This window comes from Coturnix japonica, chromosome 1 (assembly GCF_054131305.1).
Source record: "Coturnix japonica strain WE chromosome 1, WE-NBRP24, whole genome shotgun sequence".
In the NCBI taxonomy this organism is placed as follows: Eukaryota; Metazoa; Chordata; class Aves; order Galliformes; family Phasianidae; genus Coturnix; species Coturnix japonica.
The window spans coordinates 172,416,565-172,434,522 of NC_140663.1; the positions used below are offsets into that span (position 1 = coordinate 172,416,565).

Genomic DNA, 17,958 nt, shown 5'->3' on the forward strand with positions numbered 1-17,958 from the left:
TCTCACGTCTGCAGATGCAAAGCTAAATTAAAATGCAGTACTTCAGCAGTCAGATACAATATGCTGGACAATTACAGACTGCTCTGTTTACCTGAAAAAAATCAATCATTTCCTACAAAAAGGCTGACTTTGGGCCCTGTTCTTACAGTTCTGATCTCTTCAGTGTATCTTGGATGTTTTGGGTGAAACAAATACTGGCTGTACTTTGCTGGCAGCTCATGTGGTTGGGACTAGTCTGCCCTCAAGGGGGTTTTGAGGAATGGAGTAGCTTTGTAGGAAAAAAATGAATAAATATGTAATATAATACTTAGTGGATTTCATCAGCATCATTTGAACTGCATGTTCACCAAAACTGAATTTGACATAGTGCAAATCTGGTAGAACGTAGGGGAGCAGCACGTCAACTAGAAGTTCATATATAATAGGAAAAATCTGCCAAGTAATACATGCTTTGTGTATTAACAATGACTTAGAACAACTCTGAAATGCCAGTGATTGCTACAAGCAGTCTGACACCATGGTGATAATTGCAGTTTAATATCACTCGACAGCAAACACAACTGACACAGCTAATGGGAACATGGCTTTATTCAGAACCCAGTGTGGATAGCTGTCTGTCGTGGAAATGCTTTTCAGTGCTTTTCCTCTAAAATAGCTTTGATTATTGATTATGCATTTATATACAAACACATTCTGTTTATTTAACTAAGGATAGATGTTTGAGATTCCATTTGCTGTCTCTGCACATTTCTTAGCATGGCCTAATTTATTCTGCTTGGTGACTCAAGTGCAGATAAGCAATAAACAGATGCATGATACCCGATCTCTTGCACAACTGCAAGTTTGATAAATACCAGCTGTTTTTGTCTGCTATTATCAGGACTCAGAGAAAGAAAATAAAGTATCCTGTTGCATAAACTTCAGCAGCAGTAATTCACCTCCCCTGTACCTCTGAAAAATCTGCCAAGCTGAACCTGCTATTAGAACTGTACTGCTTCACCTGAGACCTTAATGTTCCCTAGGCATGGCACAATTAGGCAGAATTAACCACTTGTGTTTTCAGGCTGTAGTGGGACTTCTGAATTTAGCTAGAATGATCTGCTGAAAACTGATACAATGGTGCAAGCATGTCTTCAGAGACAGCTGTACATCTAGAGTTCAGCCAAGCAATGTTTCACAGAGATAACTACTGTGGAGAAAAAACATATTTTGCTCCTATCAGAAAGTAATAATTCTTTCATAAAATCCTCCACAGTCTTGAATACTTGAATCAGGAAAAAGCACAGCTCATGGACAATAGTAGAGAGTTCTCTCACTTAACTCTGGACTCACAAAATCAGTCAAACCCAGTGAAACTAGGTTAAGCTCTAGAAAGCTAATTTTTTGACATCAAAATATGGATGAGGTAAATCACGCCCACAATTCTCTTACATTTTGCCTTTTCTTATTGACTCTTTTGTTTAAATACCAGTCATTTTCTCTCATAAATACTAATGATCTAGGACTAATTGTCCTGGAAGCAGAAGGACACAGTAATGTAGTACTAGAGAGAGACTCTACAATTGGTAGGAACAGTTAATCTTTGATTAATTCCAACCTGGTTGACTGAAGCAGACTCAGATCTTCCTGGCATTTGTGCTCATGCTTATCTTTTGCACTTTCTCCAGAAGCAAAATAGAAAAGAATGTAGAATAAGCAGTAACAAAAATAAACTGATAGCTAAGTGTTGAATACTTACTACATGCACATTTAAAGATTGTTCTTATAGTTGCATACAATATTTTTAAAAGCAAAGTCTGTGAGAATAATAGAGTCACTTCTTGCTACTAGAATTGCCTCTTGAATTTTCAGTCCAGGTGATTTCTAATGATAGCTGGGAAAAGCACTGTCTACACCAGCCTTATCCTTTTAAACATGTGGATTTATGCACTTATCTTTTACCATATGTCTTTAAGTTTATTATTTTGCTTACCCTCCGGCTGGTATTGTGCTATGATTGTTACCGTCTGCCCTGCTCCTTTGAGTGCAGCTGCAGCCTGCTCGTGGGTAGCACCTCGAAGATCGATGCCATTCACCTACAGAAGGAATGCAAACAACAGATCTGAGTAGTTTAAAACTAGACAGGAAGACCAAGGTTTTTATTTAAATACCTGATGCTTGCTCCTATGCAAAAGTGAAGGTACAAACTCAGAAAGGCAGAGAGAATGCTACCTATGACTACACATGAAGATCTGCACTAACATGGCAGACACTGGTGTTCCTACTCTTATCATTCCTATCATCAGACAACATCTTTTGGGGGTTTTCTTCTCTACTGACTTGATTTTCGGTGGTCTCGTAATGAATTGCTTTTTGTTGTTGTTGTTTGTTTGTTTGTTTGTTTGTTTTTTAATATAAAATTTACAGTAAATTACATTTTCTGCTGTGTTGGAGAAAATTTCAGGCAAAGAAACAGCTCCTTCAGCCAGAACTTGAAAGCCCATTCTGTAGCTTCAGGGAAACCTGGAAATACATGAAGCAACTCCAACCAAAAAACACTGAACAGAGGACTCAGAGAACTGAAAATTCAGCTACCATTTTTGCTTATGTAATTCTTCTCCTGTTGCCTAGAAATATAACTCTATCTTGCATGTGATGGAAATGGAGCTGCGAGCGGGGACAGCTTTGCTGCCTCTTGCAGACCAACATTGCTAGCTATTTCCATGGGGCCCCTCTTATTCCATAGAATCAATTCAATTGGAAGGGCCCCTTAAAAGTTGTGTGATCCAACTACCCTGCAATGAACAGGGACACCAACAGCTCTATCAGATGCTCAGAGCCCAGTCCAATGTTACACACTGGATATCCCAAGGTACGGGGCATCCACCTACAGGGAAAACTGTTCCAGCGTCTCACTACCCTTACTGTAAAAAACTCCTTCTTTACATCCTATTTAAATTTCCCCTCTCTTACTCTGAAACCATTTCTCGCTGTCTTATTGCAACAAACCCTGCTACACAGTCGGTCCCCTTCTTTCTTACAGCCCCCCTTTAGATACTGGAAGTCAACTCTCAAGTCTCCCCAGAGCCTTCTCTTCTCCAGGCTGAACAGCCCCAACTTTCACAGCTTGTCCTTGCAGGGGAGGATTATCTAATGATCACCTATATTGTGCTGCATGAGCAGTGGAAGCTTAACAGAATACTCAAAGTACGGAATCCATTCCAAAAACATGGGATTGTTTCAAAGCTGTTTTGATTTGTAGATGTGGAGTTAAATGCTTTGTCAGCAGCATCCCAAAGAAGAGACAGATTTGATGTATAAGATTATTAACTGCTCAAGTAATGTGAATCTTGCTTTCCGACATGGCTGTTACTGTTTGGCTGTGGTGAAGTATTTGTGATTATTTAATGCATTTGCTTTATTTATTTAATTATTTGACTTTCCTCCTCATTTTCTTCAAAGATTACCGTAACGTTTCAGTGAATAACAAGAAACACTTGGCATTCAAATAACATCAGCAGGACAGAAATCCATTTCCAACTGCTCAAGAAAAGAAAGGTGAGAAAGGAAATGTAGTAAAGGGGAAGAAAGAGAGCAGTGTCATAGATTTTGTGGCAAACAGACCATGGTGGCACAATGGCAAACTTTTTTTTTTTTTTTTGTATTTTTTTTTTGTATTATTTTTACCAAATACTGAAACAAAATGGCTAAGCATTTATTGAAAATATGAAGTTAATTTTGTTTAGATTTTGACAACTTTTTAATTCTTTCAAATTTTATTACGTAGAACTTTACAAATTACAGCTGTTCATAATGCTGTTATAAATTCTTTTTTTTTTTTTTATCAAGCATGTTTTCAAACTGGCCTGTTTTATCTTACTGTCTCTCACTAAATCTTAGAGAATCTGATTATTTTTATGAAAACATATTTAACTATTATTTACATGAAAAAAATTAGTACTGTACTGATACGTGAAGACTATTTCAAATATTAGTCTTAAACAATCTGATGTGTGATAGCTATCTAAAACCAGTAGAATTCAAGAAGACTGCATTATGTTATAGCAGTGCTGACTGAATGCAGATATGTAATTGTTTGGACAAGCTTTCATATTTCTGAAAAAAGGATTCCATAAGACCTAAAGATTTGCTTGTTAAACCTGTATAACTATCACATATCTTTGTGCATATTGTATAATGACAATAATGATGTGGAAGAGGAAATGTATTATAATTTGCCTCACAGAAAAATAGATGAATTTTTGAGTTACTGTGCCTGTATGTGAATTTCAAAGTAGAGGGTATGAATGCCAATATCATGCTGATAATACCATGCATGTATCTTAGACCCTTTGGGGCAGCAGAGGAATGGTAAAGGAAGCAGCATAATACCAAAGGGATGGATTCTCAGCAGGCAGGACAGAGGATGGCTGATAGAATATATACAGGGATAAGACAATTTAAGTAATACTGGAGTAGCCGTTACAAGCTAATATAAAGGCTGGAAGACCACCATACCTAAATAAACATTGAAAGCAAACATTTGTCCCAGAACATAAAAATTTGTGACAATAGATATGTATGGATCTCCATGTTGCTACAAGAGGAGTAGATACTAACTAAATGTTTGCCCTGACATGTATTGTTTCCCAATATTTAAAAGCAAACATAATCATGTCCCCAGACTTCAAGTTGAAAAAGAGCATATTCATTTAAGGGCATTATTTCTTCATGAAAGACACAATTAACTTACACATTTAAATCAAATTCTTACCCTCAGGCCAAAATGAAAAAGAGCTTTTGGAGGGGTAAAGCTAATAGTCTATATTGCCTTTTCCTCTGAAACAGTATCTTAATTTTAACAACTGTGTATATTGATATATTTGCCAGACCTAATTTAATGGCAATTTTAAAAACCTCATTAAATTACTGCTTTCAAATAATCTGATGTTGTTTAGGTTAAGAATAATCAGTAAATGAAATAAAATACCAGGAAAAGTTGCAAGTGTGAGTAGGAAATTTTAATACATATTAAAAGGCTATGGGCTATGGTGCTTTAAGAAGCATTATACAATAAGCAAAGCAGCACTGCTGTTCTGAGCTTGACCACATCCTGATGCCCTAGCCTAGAATGATTTTGAGTGCACAATTTCCAAAGCCTAACTCCAAAATGAATTTGACATAATGGAAATAAGAAGAGCCTCCAGCTTATACTGATGTCTGTCTCTCTTGCATGCTGTAGAAAAAAAGCTTATGAAAGAAGTGCTGCAATGAAAAATTATAGTTTAAACTGATCTGAATAAAATTATGCAACTATAGGAATTATAGTTATTGTCCTTGCATTCATTGACTCAATCTAAAGCACTGCTGACTTCATTAAATTCTAAATCACAATCTAAATGAAAGATAATATTAATATTTTAGATAGGTTATACTCTTGTAAAATTGGAAGAGTTATACTCCATTTAAAACATCTGAATTTCATGTCCTATATTAACATAAATTGGTAAAATTCTAAACAGTGTCATTTAAAGACTTGAAACAGTCTGTCTGTCTTCAGTTACAATAACTAGAGCATGATTCTCATGTAGGTCATTCAAATACAGTAAAGGCTAGTGGAATACCTATTTTATTTAGCTATTTGTTTACTTAAACTTACTTCATGTTTGTACAGTAATTAAATGAACACTTGTAATCTTTTGTTTAGTTTTAAAGGAAAAGAAACCATACCCCTCCTCTGGTGAGAAAAATATAAAGGAGTTCTTTTTTTTTTCTTTTTTTTTGACTGTCAGTGACATTGCACAGTGCTTTTACAGTGTAAATTAAATGGTAAAGAAAGGTACTTCTTTAGCATAGAACAATATAGCAGATCTTTTTCAAATTACAGTTGAATTTGTTGAAATGAGAACTTCTGACTTTTGAAAAAGCAAACAGAAGCAAACTGAATAAGGACAACTCATTCTACTGGATTTCATCAAGAGAAGATACAAAGAACCATATTCTTCTGTCTTAATTTTGTACATGGACTTAAGTATTGCAGCAGGATTGCTGTGGCTCTGTGGGAGTTCATGTGTGCCTGTGGGCTTCAGCAGGCACGGGTGTTTTTAGACCTCTGAAAGCAAAGAGTGCAGCTGAAGCAGCTGAAGCAGCTAACTTGCAGCACAGCGGTGTGCTGTGCCTTGAAGGACATCTTGCAGTCCATCATCTTGCAGTCCATCCAATCTTGCAGTTCCCCAGTGAGGTGGTTGAATCACCATCCCTGGATGTGTTTAAGAGCCGTTTGGATGTGGTGCTCAGGGATATAATTTAGTGGAGGGTTGTTAGAGTTAGGGTTCTGGTTATAGGGTACTATGGTTATAGGGTACTGGTTAGGCTGCGGTTGGACTTGATGATCTTCAAGATCTTTTCCAACCTGGGTAATCCTAATCCTATGATTGCAGTTACTGGGCAGCAATGCGTTCAGCGCCCAGCACCGCGGACAGCTCCGGACAGAGGAGGGGGGCTGGAAGCGGCGCCGCTGAGCAAAAATTGCTGACTTGGCAGCTTTCTCACTTCCCAGCTTACCTTCTTCCACTCTGTCAGGCTCTTTCTTTTGCTTTTCTCCCACTTCTCTCATTTCTAACCTTTCCCATGCCTACGAACTCCAATGAAAGTCTAATATTGTGTTCTCCTTCACTCTTTTTATGGGCCAGCACTTTCAATGACCTTTTCAATTTTCCTTGTCTTGCTACCTTAGAATTACAAGTTTTGCCTCAAGTAAGTTGGTCTTTATGCTCTGATGAGCTGGGCATTCCAAAGGCAAATTCTTCTCTGCCTGTAAAGCAAGAAACACTGTGGGGATACAAGCTATATCATTTAAGTATGCCTTTTCCTGCCAGCTAAACCAGCTGAGAGTGGTATCAAAGCACTGCATCTTTGAAGCAGGAATAAATATTGTGGTGCTGAAGTGGTGTCTTACACACTGCTGTTTACAGCAGTCACCAGCAAGCTTCATGACTCACCAGGCTGCCTGATTCATTCCAAATGGTACTTGCTAAGCCTATGGCCTGAGTCAAAGATTTACACTTTAACCCAAACTATACAGAAGTTTTCCTTTTAGAAAAGCTGTTTTTGTGAATGATGTCAGACTGGCAAACTGTGAGACTAAAAGAGTTTCACTGAAAACAATTACTGCAGTGATAGTGTAAGAGCCATTTCCTCTCCATTCCGTCAGAATTCCTTAAAACTTCTTTAAACTGTATTATTAGAAATAAATGATGGCATTGGAAAATAACACACAGGGTCATTGGATCCTGAATGGACATAAACTTATTTCAATACATTGCTACCACCTACTTCTATTACCAGCTGGGACTGATGCAATCACACAGTTTTTGAGGTGATCTGCGGCATTTTATCTCACTGCTAAATGGTACAGTCTAGACAGTGACATACAGTCTTTTAATATTCATACAAATTCTATTCTGAATAAAAAATGTTATATATGAATATCACACTGGCGAAAAGCACAGGTTGCAATTTATTAACTTTTCATTTTAATAAATTAATATACTTTTATTTTTATTTTTATTTATTTATTTATTTTAATACACAAAACATTCTTTAGTCTTAATAAGTAAGAATATTCATTTAAACTAAAATCCACATAATTAGATTGTAACTTTAAACCTAACTGCTACTTATTTTACCTTCCATCCTCCCACTTGGTCACTCAAACACCCTTATATTTCTGCCACCAGCTAGTCTCATGGATCTCAATAGTGTCATCTCCTAACTTAAGGTCTGCCTTCATACATTCACTCATCTTTACAGCTTCTACTATCTTTCTGCTCCATACCGATAAAATATCAAATCTTCCCTCTTCCCTTCTACAGCTTTAAGTTTATGCATGACTGCTAATTTCATTTATTTTCCTGCCTCTTGGAATCAGTCTTCTTATTGCCTAACTGCATTTTTAGCACACAGATTTTCCTGTATCCTGCTCTCATCCTGGGTCATTTAGGAACTCCCCTAATGGTAGCAGGTATTATGCCTACCTTTGTTTCCAGATAGTCTTAAAAGGAAAGATTCCTTTCAGAATATGGATATAGCTAAACTGCCATTGATTAATCTTACTTATAATGCTACAATGTTCTTGTTTCACATCAAACTATAGTATAAGCAGAACTAATTATTGTAATTCTCCTGTTTCTGAAATGATGTAAGATCTTCTGTTTTAACAAATTTTTTTATGACACAAAGGTTATAACAATCACACCAGCCGAAACGTATATGCAAAAATTACTCAGGTACAGACATAAAGTGTAAGCAAATAATAAAGTCTGCTTAGGCAGTCTGTCTTGGTGACTTCTCTGATTTGACAGGCTTTCCATTTCCATAGAATACAGTAATATGCCCAGTGAGATGTGAGACAAATTGTCTTGTGTCACAACAAATCTATACTGAATTCAAGCCAGTGACCACAAGGCAATTTATGACTACAATATTTAGTGGTAGCTTGTCCAACTGGTACACTCAGGAATGTTCAATGTTAAGTTTATTCTAATTTTTAATTAAAAATACTTGAATTAGAACATTCATATTAATTTCTGATTCTGCAGATTACATCTGTGTGACTCAGACGTTTTGAGCAGATGATCAACTATTGTCTCAAATAAATCATGTTTTTTAAACTAATGGAAAAGAAGTAGCCTTTGCTCTCTGTACATGTCTTTCCAGTTTGTGTCAGTTTCCCGATGGCTTGTTTGTTCAGGAAAAGGGCATATTTCCATCTCTCTCTCTCTCTCTCTCTTCCGTTTTTCTTTTTTCTTTTTTTCCCAAGAAGAGCTCAAGTGAATTACTGCAGATATCCATCAAATATCCTACCTAATGGATGTCCAATTTCTATTATTATGCATTGCATTTTATATGTTGATTTTTTAAATCGCTCAAGAACCCCAAACGTTCTGTGCAACAGAGCAGAATGATGCCCGAAGTCTAGTCTGTTTAAGCACAAGACAGATGTCCAGCCTGGGGCAAATCTCTGAATGAATAGTGCTCAGGGACGTAGCTATTTCATCCAGCAGTAGCAGTTTTGGCTTTCAAATTTCTCGTTTTAGTTTCCCTTCATTGTGAGGCTTACAGCAAGGGTACACCAAAGGCTGTAATTCTCACCCCAAATCCTCAGTACATCAGATGTGACATAATTCTGTTTGACAGTTTTAAAACAAATTCTTCTAGTTATGAATGTTTGAACTGAATGTGAACTCCTCCTTAAATTATTAGGAGCTGAATAGCAAGCAGTCTGGCATCAGATCATTTCTACTCATTGAGGCAATTACAAAATGAATGTTTTAGAGGCAACTGATGATTTCATCATTACAAAAATACACAGGCTCTTGTCTAGGCCAATTTACTAACTTTACATGACACCACTGACAGCTTTGATAGCTAACTAATTGGCGAAAAGAGACATATCTTATTCAAAAGAATTGTTAGTACATTGTTAGGTTCTGATTGTATGGCTTGGCTACATCAAAGAGTTAAGAAAGCAAACAGTTAGTAGCTGCATTGAGGTAACTGCAATACAATCTGAATATCACAGAAAGGTAAAGGAAGGGAGGAAAAAGGAGAAGTAGGGGGAAGGAGAAATCCAGAAGGAAGACAGATTCCTAGAATAATAAAATATAAAAGCAATATCTACAGTCACCTAATGCACATAGTATTCTAGCACACACAGGTGGTAAAATGGTGAATCTAAGAGCTTCTATGGCAATACAGCCCACTTACCCTGGCTATAAAACAAATGCATCTTGTTTCGAGGTTGAATATGCCTAGTTTCAAATTTGAGTCATCAGATCTTATTTGTTTATCAACAGCACTGAGAAAGACTTTGCTACCAGCTCTGTTCTCCAAGGGTAAGTATTTGTGTATGATGTTTACATAGACAAAACATAACATAAAAGTGATTTTTTATGGTCAAGGAGAATGCTACAGTTTTACTGACTTGGCGTATAAAGTCCAAAATACACCCAGCTTCCATTATTTAGGTGTCCAGTTACCTTCTATACCTTCTAAAGGCAGTAAGGCCCTGGCACTGCTGCCCAGAGAAGCTGTGGCGGGCTGGATGGGCCCTGGGCAGCCTAAGCTGGTAGGAGACAACCATCCCATGGCAGGAGGTTGGAACTGGATGAAGAGTGAAAGGTCCCTTTCAATCTTAGACAATTTATGATTCTATGAAATTGTACAGGAATGTTGTACACGTAGTTTAGTTTTGCCATCTGAAATGTTTTTAATTAATCAGGATGAAAGCAAATACTGGATATATTATCTGAAGATAAAACATGCATTGTACAGTTCCTTCATTTGGAAGGCCAGAGTGCTATGCACCCAAATGACTATATGAACATAAATAGGTGGATGACTCTTAGGGATCTACTGCCATAGCTAACTCATTTTTGGACCTTCTCAAAACATTTTATATATCACCCACAACACCACAGGGAATTAAGCATCCTAAGGATAAGGTCATTGCCTCTGCAAGTCAGTCTTATAAGGTGAGGGGAACACCTTTTATAATCCTAACTCTATTACAGAAGAGTGATAAATTTATTCTGCATGGAGAAAGGATTCCATGCTCCACATGGATTATCCCCATAAATCCTGTTTTAGGGGTGTGCTGAGTGGTGATAATTCAAACATTTCCCAAGCCAGTAACATTTTGGAAAACCGAATGGTATTTATTGTTTTTATTTAGTTTGTAGCTAGGTAAAAAATGCACTCTTTTCCCCAACTAGTTCTACTACTTTTATCATGAGCAAAAACCTGTTTTAAATTAGAAAACTGAAAGATTCTCTGCACCAAAGTAAGTGAAGACAATCTGAAGGTCAGTTCCAACTGCAGCAAAATGAAGCATAAATATTGTTATAAATAGGCACAGAGTGCTTACACTCCTCCCTGCTCTATATGCACATATTTTGGAGTAGAAAATGCTGAACATTATTTTTTTCAAATCCATATTTTATTTTTGCTACAGACGTGAGTGAGCAAGTGGGTAAGAGCTGGGTGGGAGCAACAAAGTAGAAAGAGAAGTGACTGATCTGCTCGTAGGGAAAGAAAACTCACAGAAGAAAATCTCACAGAAAATGAAAGCAGGACAATGCACAGGCACAAGATAGAACTGGATCGGCATAAGAGATCACCTTCTTTCTACAAGGGAAAACCTGGTATAAAATAATAATGATACATAATATCATCAACTAGATGATATGGTGATAGAAAACCCTGTGGTATATCTCTTGATAGCCCTTTTCCTAGTATGTAGCTAACACAGGAAGTTGCAGGGGATAAAAGATATCATCCTTCCCCATATATTAATTATTTATGACAAATGCTATGCTGTACCAAGGGGAAAATCATATAGAACTTGATTGACTTCATTTCCGTGGTTCAGGTGAGGCAGTAACAAAAATGTTTAGTGTTACAAGCATACTGCCTGCATTTTCACAGTAAAACTGGTTCTTTTTCTTTTTTTTTTTTCTTTTTTTTTTTTTTTTCCTCTTCTTATTAAGTGACTGTTCTACAAGAAACACATTTTATTTCCTTAAAGCAGTAAGATGTGTTGCTCCTTTGCAAGCTGTACCTTTTATTTTGTTGCCTGTTTTCAGGATACTGGCCACACTCAGTCCTGCTGCTGTGAATGACAAGGTACTAAAGCATTTCTAGAAGAGAATGAAATCAACTAATACTTTTTTTTTTTTTTTTTTTTTTTTTTAAGATCCATGTTTTTATATTACTGTTCTTTGAACTGGACCAAACACAAAGTTAGGTGAAAAAAGAAACATCTTTTTCAAGGGCAAACACACATGAAACGTGAGATTTGGTATAAGACAGCTAAATACATCACAGATGTGGTAAGAGTTAAAGGTTGAAGTCAGTGGGTAACTAATCAATACAGACAATAAGGCCTCAAACCAATTCAGCTTGCTCTAGACACTTCACAGCTGGCCATCTGAATCAGTCTCTTGCTTTTACTGATTTTAATGGGAAGTGGACATTCAGAAAGAATATAGACTTCTAAACAGGGATCTTAAATTTGAGACATAGTCTTGTCCAGTGGCACAAAATTCAGACAACTCAAAAGTTAAGATTCAAGTGCTAATACTTGGTATTACCATTCCACAGCTCTTACTTCACCTCATTTTTTCCTTATACAAAATTTTAACTTGATACATCTGGTAGGAAATCATTAAACAGAAAAACAATGCCAGAATAGCAATTCCTAGAGCAATGTGCTATAATTTATTCTGTGTAAACTGTGAATCAAGCCTCAAAATTCTGCTGCTAAACTTGTGTATGCAAACTGTGTATTCACTATACACCTGATTTCTGAGATTTGTACTGCTTTCTGTCAGCCAGGCCTATGTACAATGGGTGTATGATTTGCTGTGCTTCTTGGAAATTATCTGTGCTCATGCAGTTGACTTTCACTAAACAGCACTGGTTTCCCATTGCTGTTTTAATAGGTAACATATCCTTTAGTATTGGAGGCAGAATTTCAAATTGCAAGAATGATGTCAAGGAGCATTCCATTTTATTTGCAGAAGAAACCATATTTTCCTAACAGATGAAGAACTTGGGATTAGTTCAGAGTTCAAGCATCCCCTAAATCTAATCTTGGTCCAGACTCCTTTTCTGACTTTAAACAAATCAATTAACATAATAATGGCTCATATCCACTACCATAAAATGGAGTTAAAAGTTCCACCGTTATTTAGACGTTTTCTGGGGTTTATACACATCTGATTGAAAAGTTAATATGTGTACACAGCATCCTAGCAAATAAAGCCTTGATGTCAGTGGGTATTCAGAATCTTACTCAATTATGTTTATTTTACGCTTAATAGCAGAGTAACATCAGAGTTATATCACAGTATAATATATATATAATATATATATAATATATATAACAGATATATATAACATCACAGTATAACACTGTGTTATACTGATGAACATACATTGCTGATGTGTGCATTACTATGTTTCAGAGGCATTCAGAAGTGAAAAGGATAATGTTTAATTTGGAGATAATTCACAAGAGGATAATGAATTATATATAAAAATCCTACTCTTCTCTTCCTGAGGTTTTAGCGTTTCCTTGAGTAGATCTCCACCATTACTCATCCTGTGACGCCACCTGGTGGCACTGGGAAAACTGTGGCATTTGGGAAAAATTTTCTGCGTTTCCAGGGGGTAAAAACCTCACCCTAATCTTTCATAGTGGCTCTTGGAGGTTGCTGCACAACATAAACGTAACAGTGAGAAGGTAGAAAGTGAGGAAGAGAGGTCATGGAATTTGTCTGGACCTTGTATCCTGACTCTGGGACTTATGAATGCACTCAGAGGGTCACCCAAAGACAATGTATATTTGCTGCTTTGTGGGGTCTAACTCACGGATATGCATTCTACTTAACATATATTTATAGGCACCCTCCCAAAGCTGAGTAGTGACATTTCTCAACCATTTTGCCATACTCACAGCAAAGGAATGAAGTAGGAAGATGCTGTGATTCTCCTCTTTTACATCACATACAAAACAAAAGCACCTTCCCAAGGCCACAAATAATGACACAAACAGAACCAGGAATTAAGTCTAGGTCTCCAAAGTTTATATCATTTATTCTGCTTCCTGTCTGAAAGAAATTTAACCAACCCAGAGTTAATTCAAAATATTAGCTTGGCAAGTACTATTGGTCCGTGGTAAATTGGATTTGTTGTTTTTTGAGAAACAAATGGGTAAACTACTTCAGCAGGGAAATAAATGTTTCTGAAGAATAAGACCAGCAGGAATAAACAGGGAGAATCAGACCTATTCTGTGCATCCACTGTAAAATTAAGGGATCTGGCACCCTTCACCAGACAGTGGCCTACGTTTAATCACTTTAAGATTGGCCTGTGCATGCAATTTGTTTTGTTTGAGCATGGAAAAAATGGATTCATAATAGTTATTTGTGACTAAATAAGTCAGCAGTGCCTGAGTTGGTGATTGCCTGGGGATATGCATGCACTCTAATTTAGTAATAATTTCCATCCCTCTCTGCTCAATGAACAAATAAACTACTCTTGCATGACAAGTAAATGCTGTGGCAACACTGGTAAGTTTAATTAGAACTTAGGAAAAACACTACTGCAAAACAGACCAAAATTGGAATTTAAAATTCAACTGTGGGCAGTATCCCCCAGTGCTAAATATATGCCTGCAGAAAAATAAAGGAAAATGATTTTCTAAATTTTATACGAGCTGCTGGATTTCTGAATTTATTGTGAAAGGCTCTGATCTCAAAGTACTTTTTATTCAGCCTTCTTGTGCTGCACCTGGCTAAAGAAAAAAAATAAATTGTATGAATGTCCTGAAGAAATTTCCCTTTCTGTTCCTTGAGTTCCGTGTGTGTGTTCTTGTCAGCACAGTCATTTGTCTTCCTTTACAATGGTAATTTTATAAGAACATCTTATTTTTCTTGCAGTTATGAATCTTCTACTTTAGGATCTCTTTAAGGCACTGTACAACTTCTACTTGCTCTTTCTAAATTTTCAAAGAACAAGTCCAGATAAAATATACAATTTTGATCCTCACAGTTTTAGATTACTGTACCCCTTTGTTGTTAACTTATCAGGCTTATATCTTATATATATCTCAGTATCTAATATTGAGAAGTGGCACCAGACACTTTTTCACACTAGAACTTTAAGTAGAAGTTAAATTTCACTATTCATAGAATGGGCCAAAGGTTAAGACATGCCCAAGAAATGTAGGAAAGTCAGTTCTGATTGCTTCATGAACTGACCAGGAAACTGCCACTTAATTATGTCACAACCCATCCAGCCTACAGCCATCTTCTTTCCCTGCCACTAACCCAAGTGCAACCAAGGATGCAAGATGTACAGGGACAGAAAGTACAGCACTGGGCATGAGCGTGACACTGCAGCCTGGTGGATCAATCTCTCCTCTGGGATGAATAATTCCAGGGTTTCAGTTCTTTTCCTTAAGGCTATTCATGTACTTCAAATGAAACAGCTCTAATTTCATCAATTTAGTATAGATTTTTTTTTTGTTTGTTTGTTTTCTTTTTCCCTTTGTGGAAGGCAATATAATGTGAATGGGTGTTTTACTTAAATATATTCCAAAGGATTTTATTGCCATTCAAAATCCTTAATGTTCAGTTGTTTCACTCAGATGTTCAATTATTTGACAAAGCCTGATACATAAATTCTCTGTTTTTGAACTGCATGAAATTAACAAATACTTGAAGGAAAAATTGAAAGTATGTTCTCGGGACTAAATATGCAAAATATAACCTAAGGCTACAAAGCCTTTTATCCTATAAAATTTGAAAATAAATTTCAGAGCGATCATCAGATTCATAAGAAGCAGAGAGATGATTATGAGCTAATTAATCTCTTAGCACCGGTAGTTGCTAAGTAGTTCATTGCACACTAGATGGCACCTCCTGTTTGGGTGATTTCATGCAACTACTGATCATAGAAATGCTAAAACAGTAAAAAACAAGACTAGGCAATCAGTCAGGAAAACCTGAAACAAATACTTACAGACAAAATCTGATCTCCTCTCTGCAGTTCTCCACTGAGATCAGCAGGCCCGCCTGCTAAGATGAAAGACACGAAAATGCCTTCCCCATCTTCTCCTCCCACAATGTTAAAGCCAAGTCCGGTGGACCCCTTGTGGAGGATGATTTTTCGAGGCTCTCTGTAGGGAAACAAAATGGTAATGTTTATCCATTCAAAGATACTGCATACGCAACTCTTAGGGCATCTTCACCATACTACATTCTGCTAAAAAAACAATGGCCTGTTAATACCTAAAGAAACCCTTTATTAAATTTCATAAATCTGTTAATTGGAGAATGACAACTAAGCAGCAACCTTTTCTTTTTTCTCCTCACTGTTGAATCCAAACTTCTTTACTAATTCCATCGAACTGGAGTCATCCCTATTAAGTTAAATGAGGGATTCATTAAAAGTAAAACCAAAACACTGAAGATATTTTGCAGTCTAATTTCTAGAAATGCTACGTATCAATCAAACTTCACAGGGTACCTATTTTTATTTTTTCCTTTAAAGTTCTAAATGAATGTAGAGAAGAAATAAAAAATCTAAACAAAGTAGCAAAGTTGTTTAAAAGTTGGCGGATTCGGAGCAAATAAAATTACCAATAGAAGTGAATCTCACAAAAAAAAACAAACAACAAAACAACTCTGGTGTGATATTATCAGGAACTTGCAATCATAAAATCTCACAGGATTTGTATAACTGAACCAGACTAAAGGATATCTGATTTTCTGTTACTGGTTTAACAAGTTGTTAATTAGAATGGAAATGTGTAAGTAATAGCAACATCTTATTCAACATTCCCTATTTGTGAATTGAAACTATGATAAAAAAAAAGATGTTAATATAATAATATGCATTTTGTTGTCAGTAAATTTCAGTTCCAGAGGAGGGAAATAACTTTCTTAAGCATTCAATGCAGTGTACTTGTGAAAAAGTGCCCTATATATCCCATCTCCCACACTCCATGACTGGGGGACCAGGCCCTGTAGCTGGAGCTCAAGTGAAGGATGTCACCAGAAAAATACCTATCCTTGTATGGACACCCAAGCACACTGGTATATTTGTACATGTATATAGATACAATGTTTATTCATACTTAATCAATTTTTAAACCCTGTAACAATTTACTCCTCAGAAAAAAAGTTATATGCATGAATCTTAGCTCAGTCCTGCAAACACTCTAATGAATTTACATCTGTGGTTCCTCACAGAGAAAAAGAATATTCTTCTATTTTTTTTCTTTTTCTTATTACAAATAAAATGTAGCAGCAAAGTGACAGTTATGAACCCTCGCACATACAACACCAGAAGAGCCATGCTCTGGAATGCTTCCTGTCAATTGTCCAATACTTCCTGTGTGCTGTACAGTGTTTTGATAGAATATCAGTTGCTTTTTCATTTCTATATTGTTTAAAAATAAGAGAAAAAAGGAAAGAGAGACAAAAATGCACTGAGGAGTGCTTGATGTTAGTTAAGTTTTATAGCTTCTGTATGCATACAACAACTTTATCTTTACAAGAAGATTCCAAATACAGTAGGAGTTCCTTCAGTTTTGCCTAATGCTAATGCTCAAACAGTATCTCCATTTTGATTGTGATAATCTTTAAATAATCTTTAAATAATATCTCAACTTCCTGTTCTCTAGGCTTAATATTTTTGACAGAAAAGACAAAAGCAAATTTTTTATAATATTTTTAAAAGGAAATTGCAAGTGTTCATCCAAATTCACACGGGCCTTCATTTTACGTGTTCTTAACATTATACAGTGAGATAACAAGTAGAAAAAGATACAGATGTGAGAAAATGACATAGTTTCTTGACTTTGCATATTCTTCAAATATTTTCTACCAACTAGAAAGAAAAGGGGGATTTCTCCTCTTTTGGATCGTTGCTGTTGATGTGCCTTGTAGCATCACTTTTATTACCTCCTTAACTATGCACAGATTAGAATGTAATCCAAATCTAAGAAGTATGAATAGATTTTTAATTAAAAAGGGTGGCCTGGGGGTTGGAATAGAACTAGGACAGTTAGCTGGAAATGTAGAGACCTTCCCCACTTAGTCCATGATTTCCAAATTATCTTGGCAAGTCATTTGTTCTATTAGATTCAGTTTCCTCATCCACATAATGAAATGGTGACACTTGTCGTATTGAGTCCTACAGATCGAAAATACTTTGAGAGAGTTGAGCTACTGACAGTATTATTTACCTGGGTATTGAGGACAAAGAGGCAGTAAAGCCAAACAAATATATTTGCATTCCCCACTGGTGAGAAATTAGAGCTTTGTTCAGAATGAAACTGAGTATTTCCATGTGTGAGAGGCAGCTTGCATTACAAAGTTGAAAGCCAGTGCTATGGCAAAACTAGGT

The 17,958-nt window shown here is 36.3% G+C and overlaps 1 protein-coding gene across 50 annotated transcripts in view; it reads right to left on the bottom strand.

The window, feature by feature from the left end:
• DLG2 (discs large MAGUK scaffold protein 2) overlaps positions 1 to 17,958 on the bottom strand; it is a 959,079-nt gene that overhangs the window by 190,454 nt on the left and 750,667 nt on the right. For all 50 annotated transcript variants that reach the window (XR_014942266.1, XM_085536516.1, XM_085536515.1 and 47 more), the window contains 2 exons: positions 15,568 to 15,724; positions 1,973 to 2,075 (listed from right to left, as the gene is read on the bottom strand). Coding sequence is in view for 49 of the 50 variants with exons in the window: in XM_085536516.1 (XP_085392642.1) it covers positions 1,973 to 2,075; positions 15,568 to 15,724 (260 nt within the window). In the remaining variant the exon portion in view is untranslated. The remainder of the gene's footprint in view (positions 1 to 1,972; positions 2,076 to 15,567; positions 15,725 to 17,958) is intronic.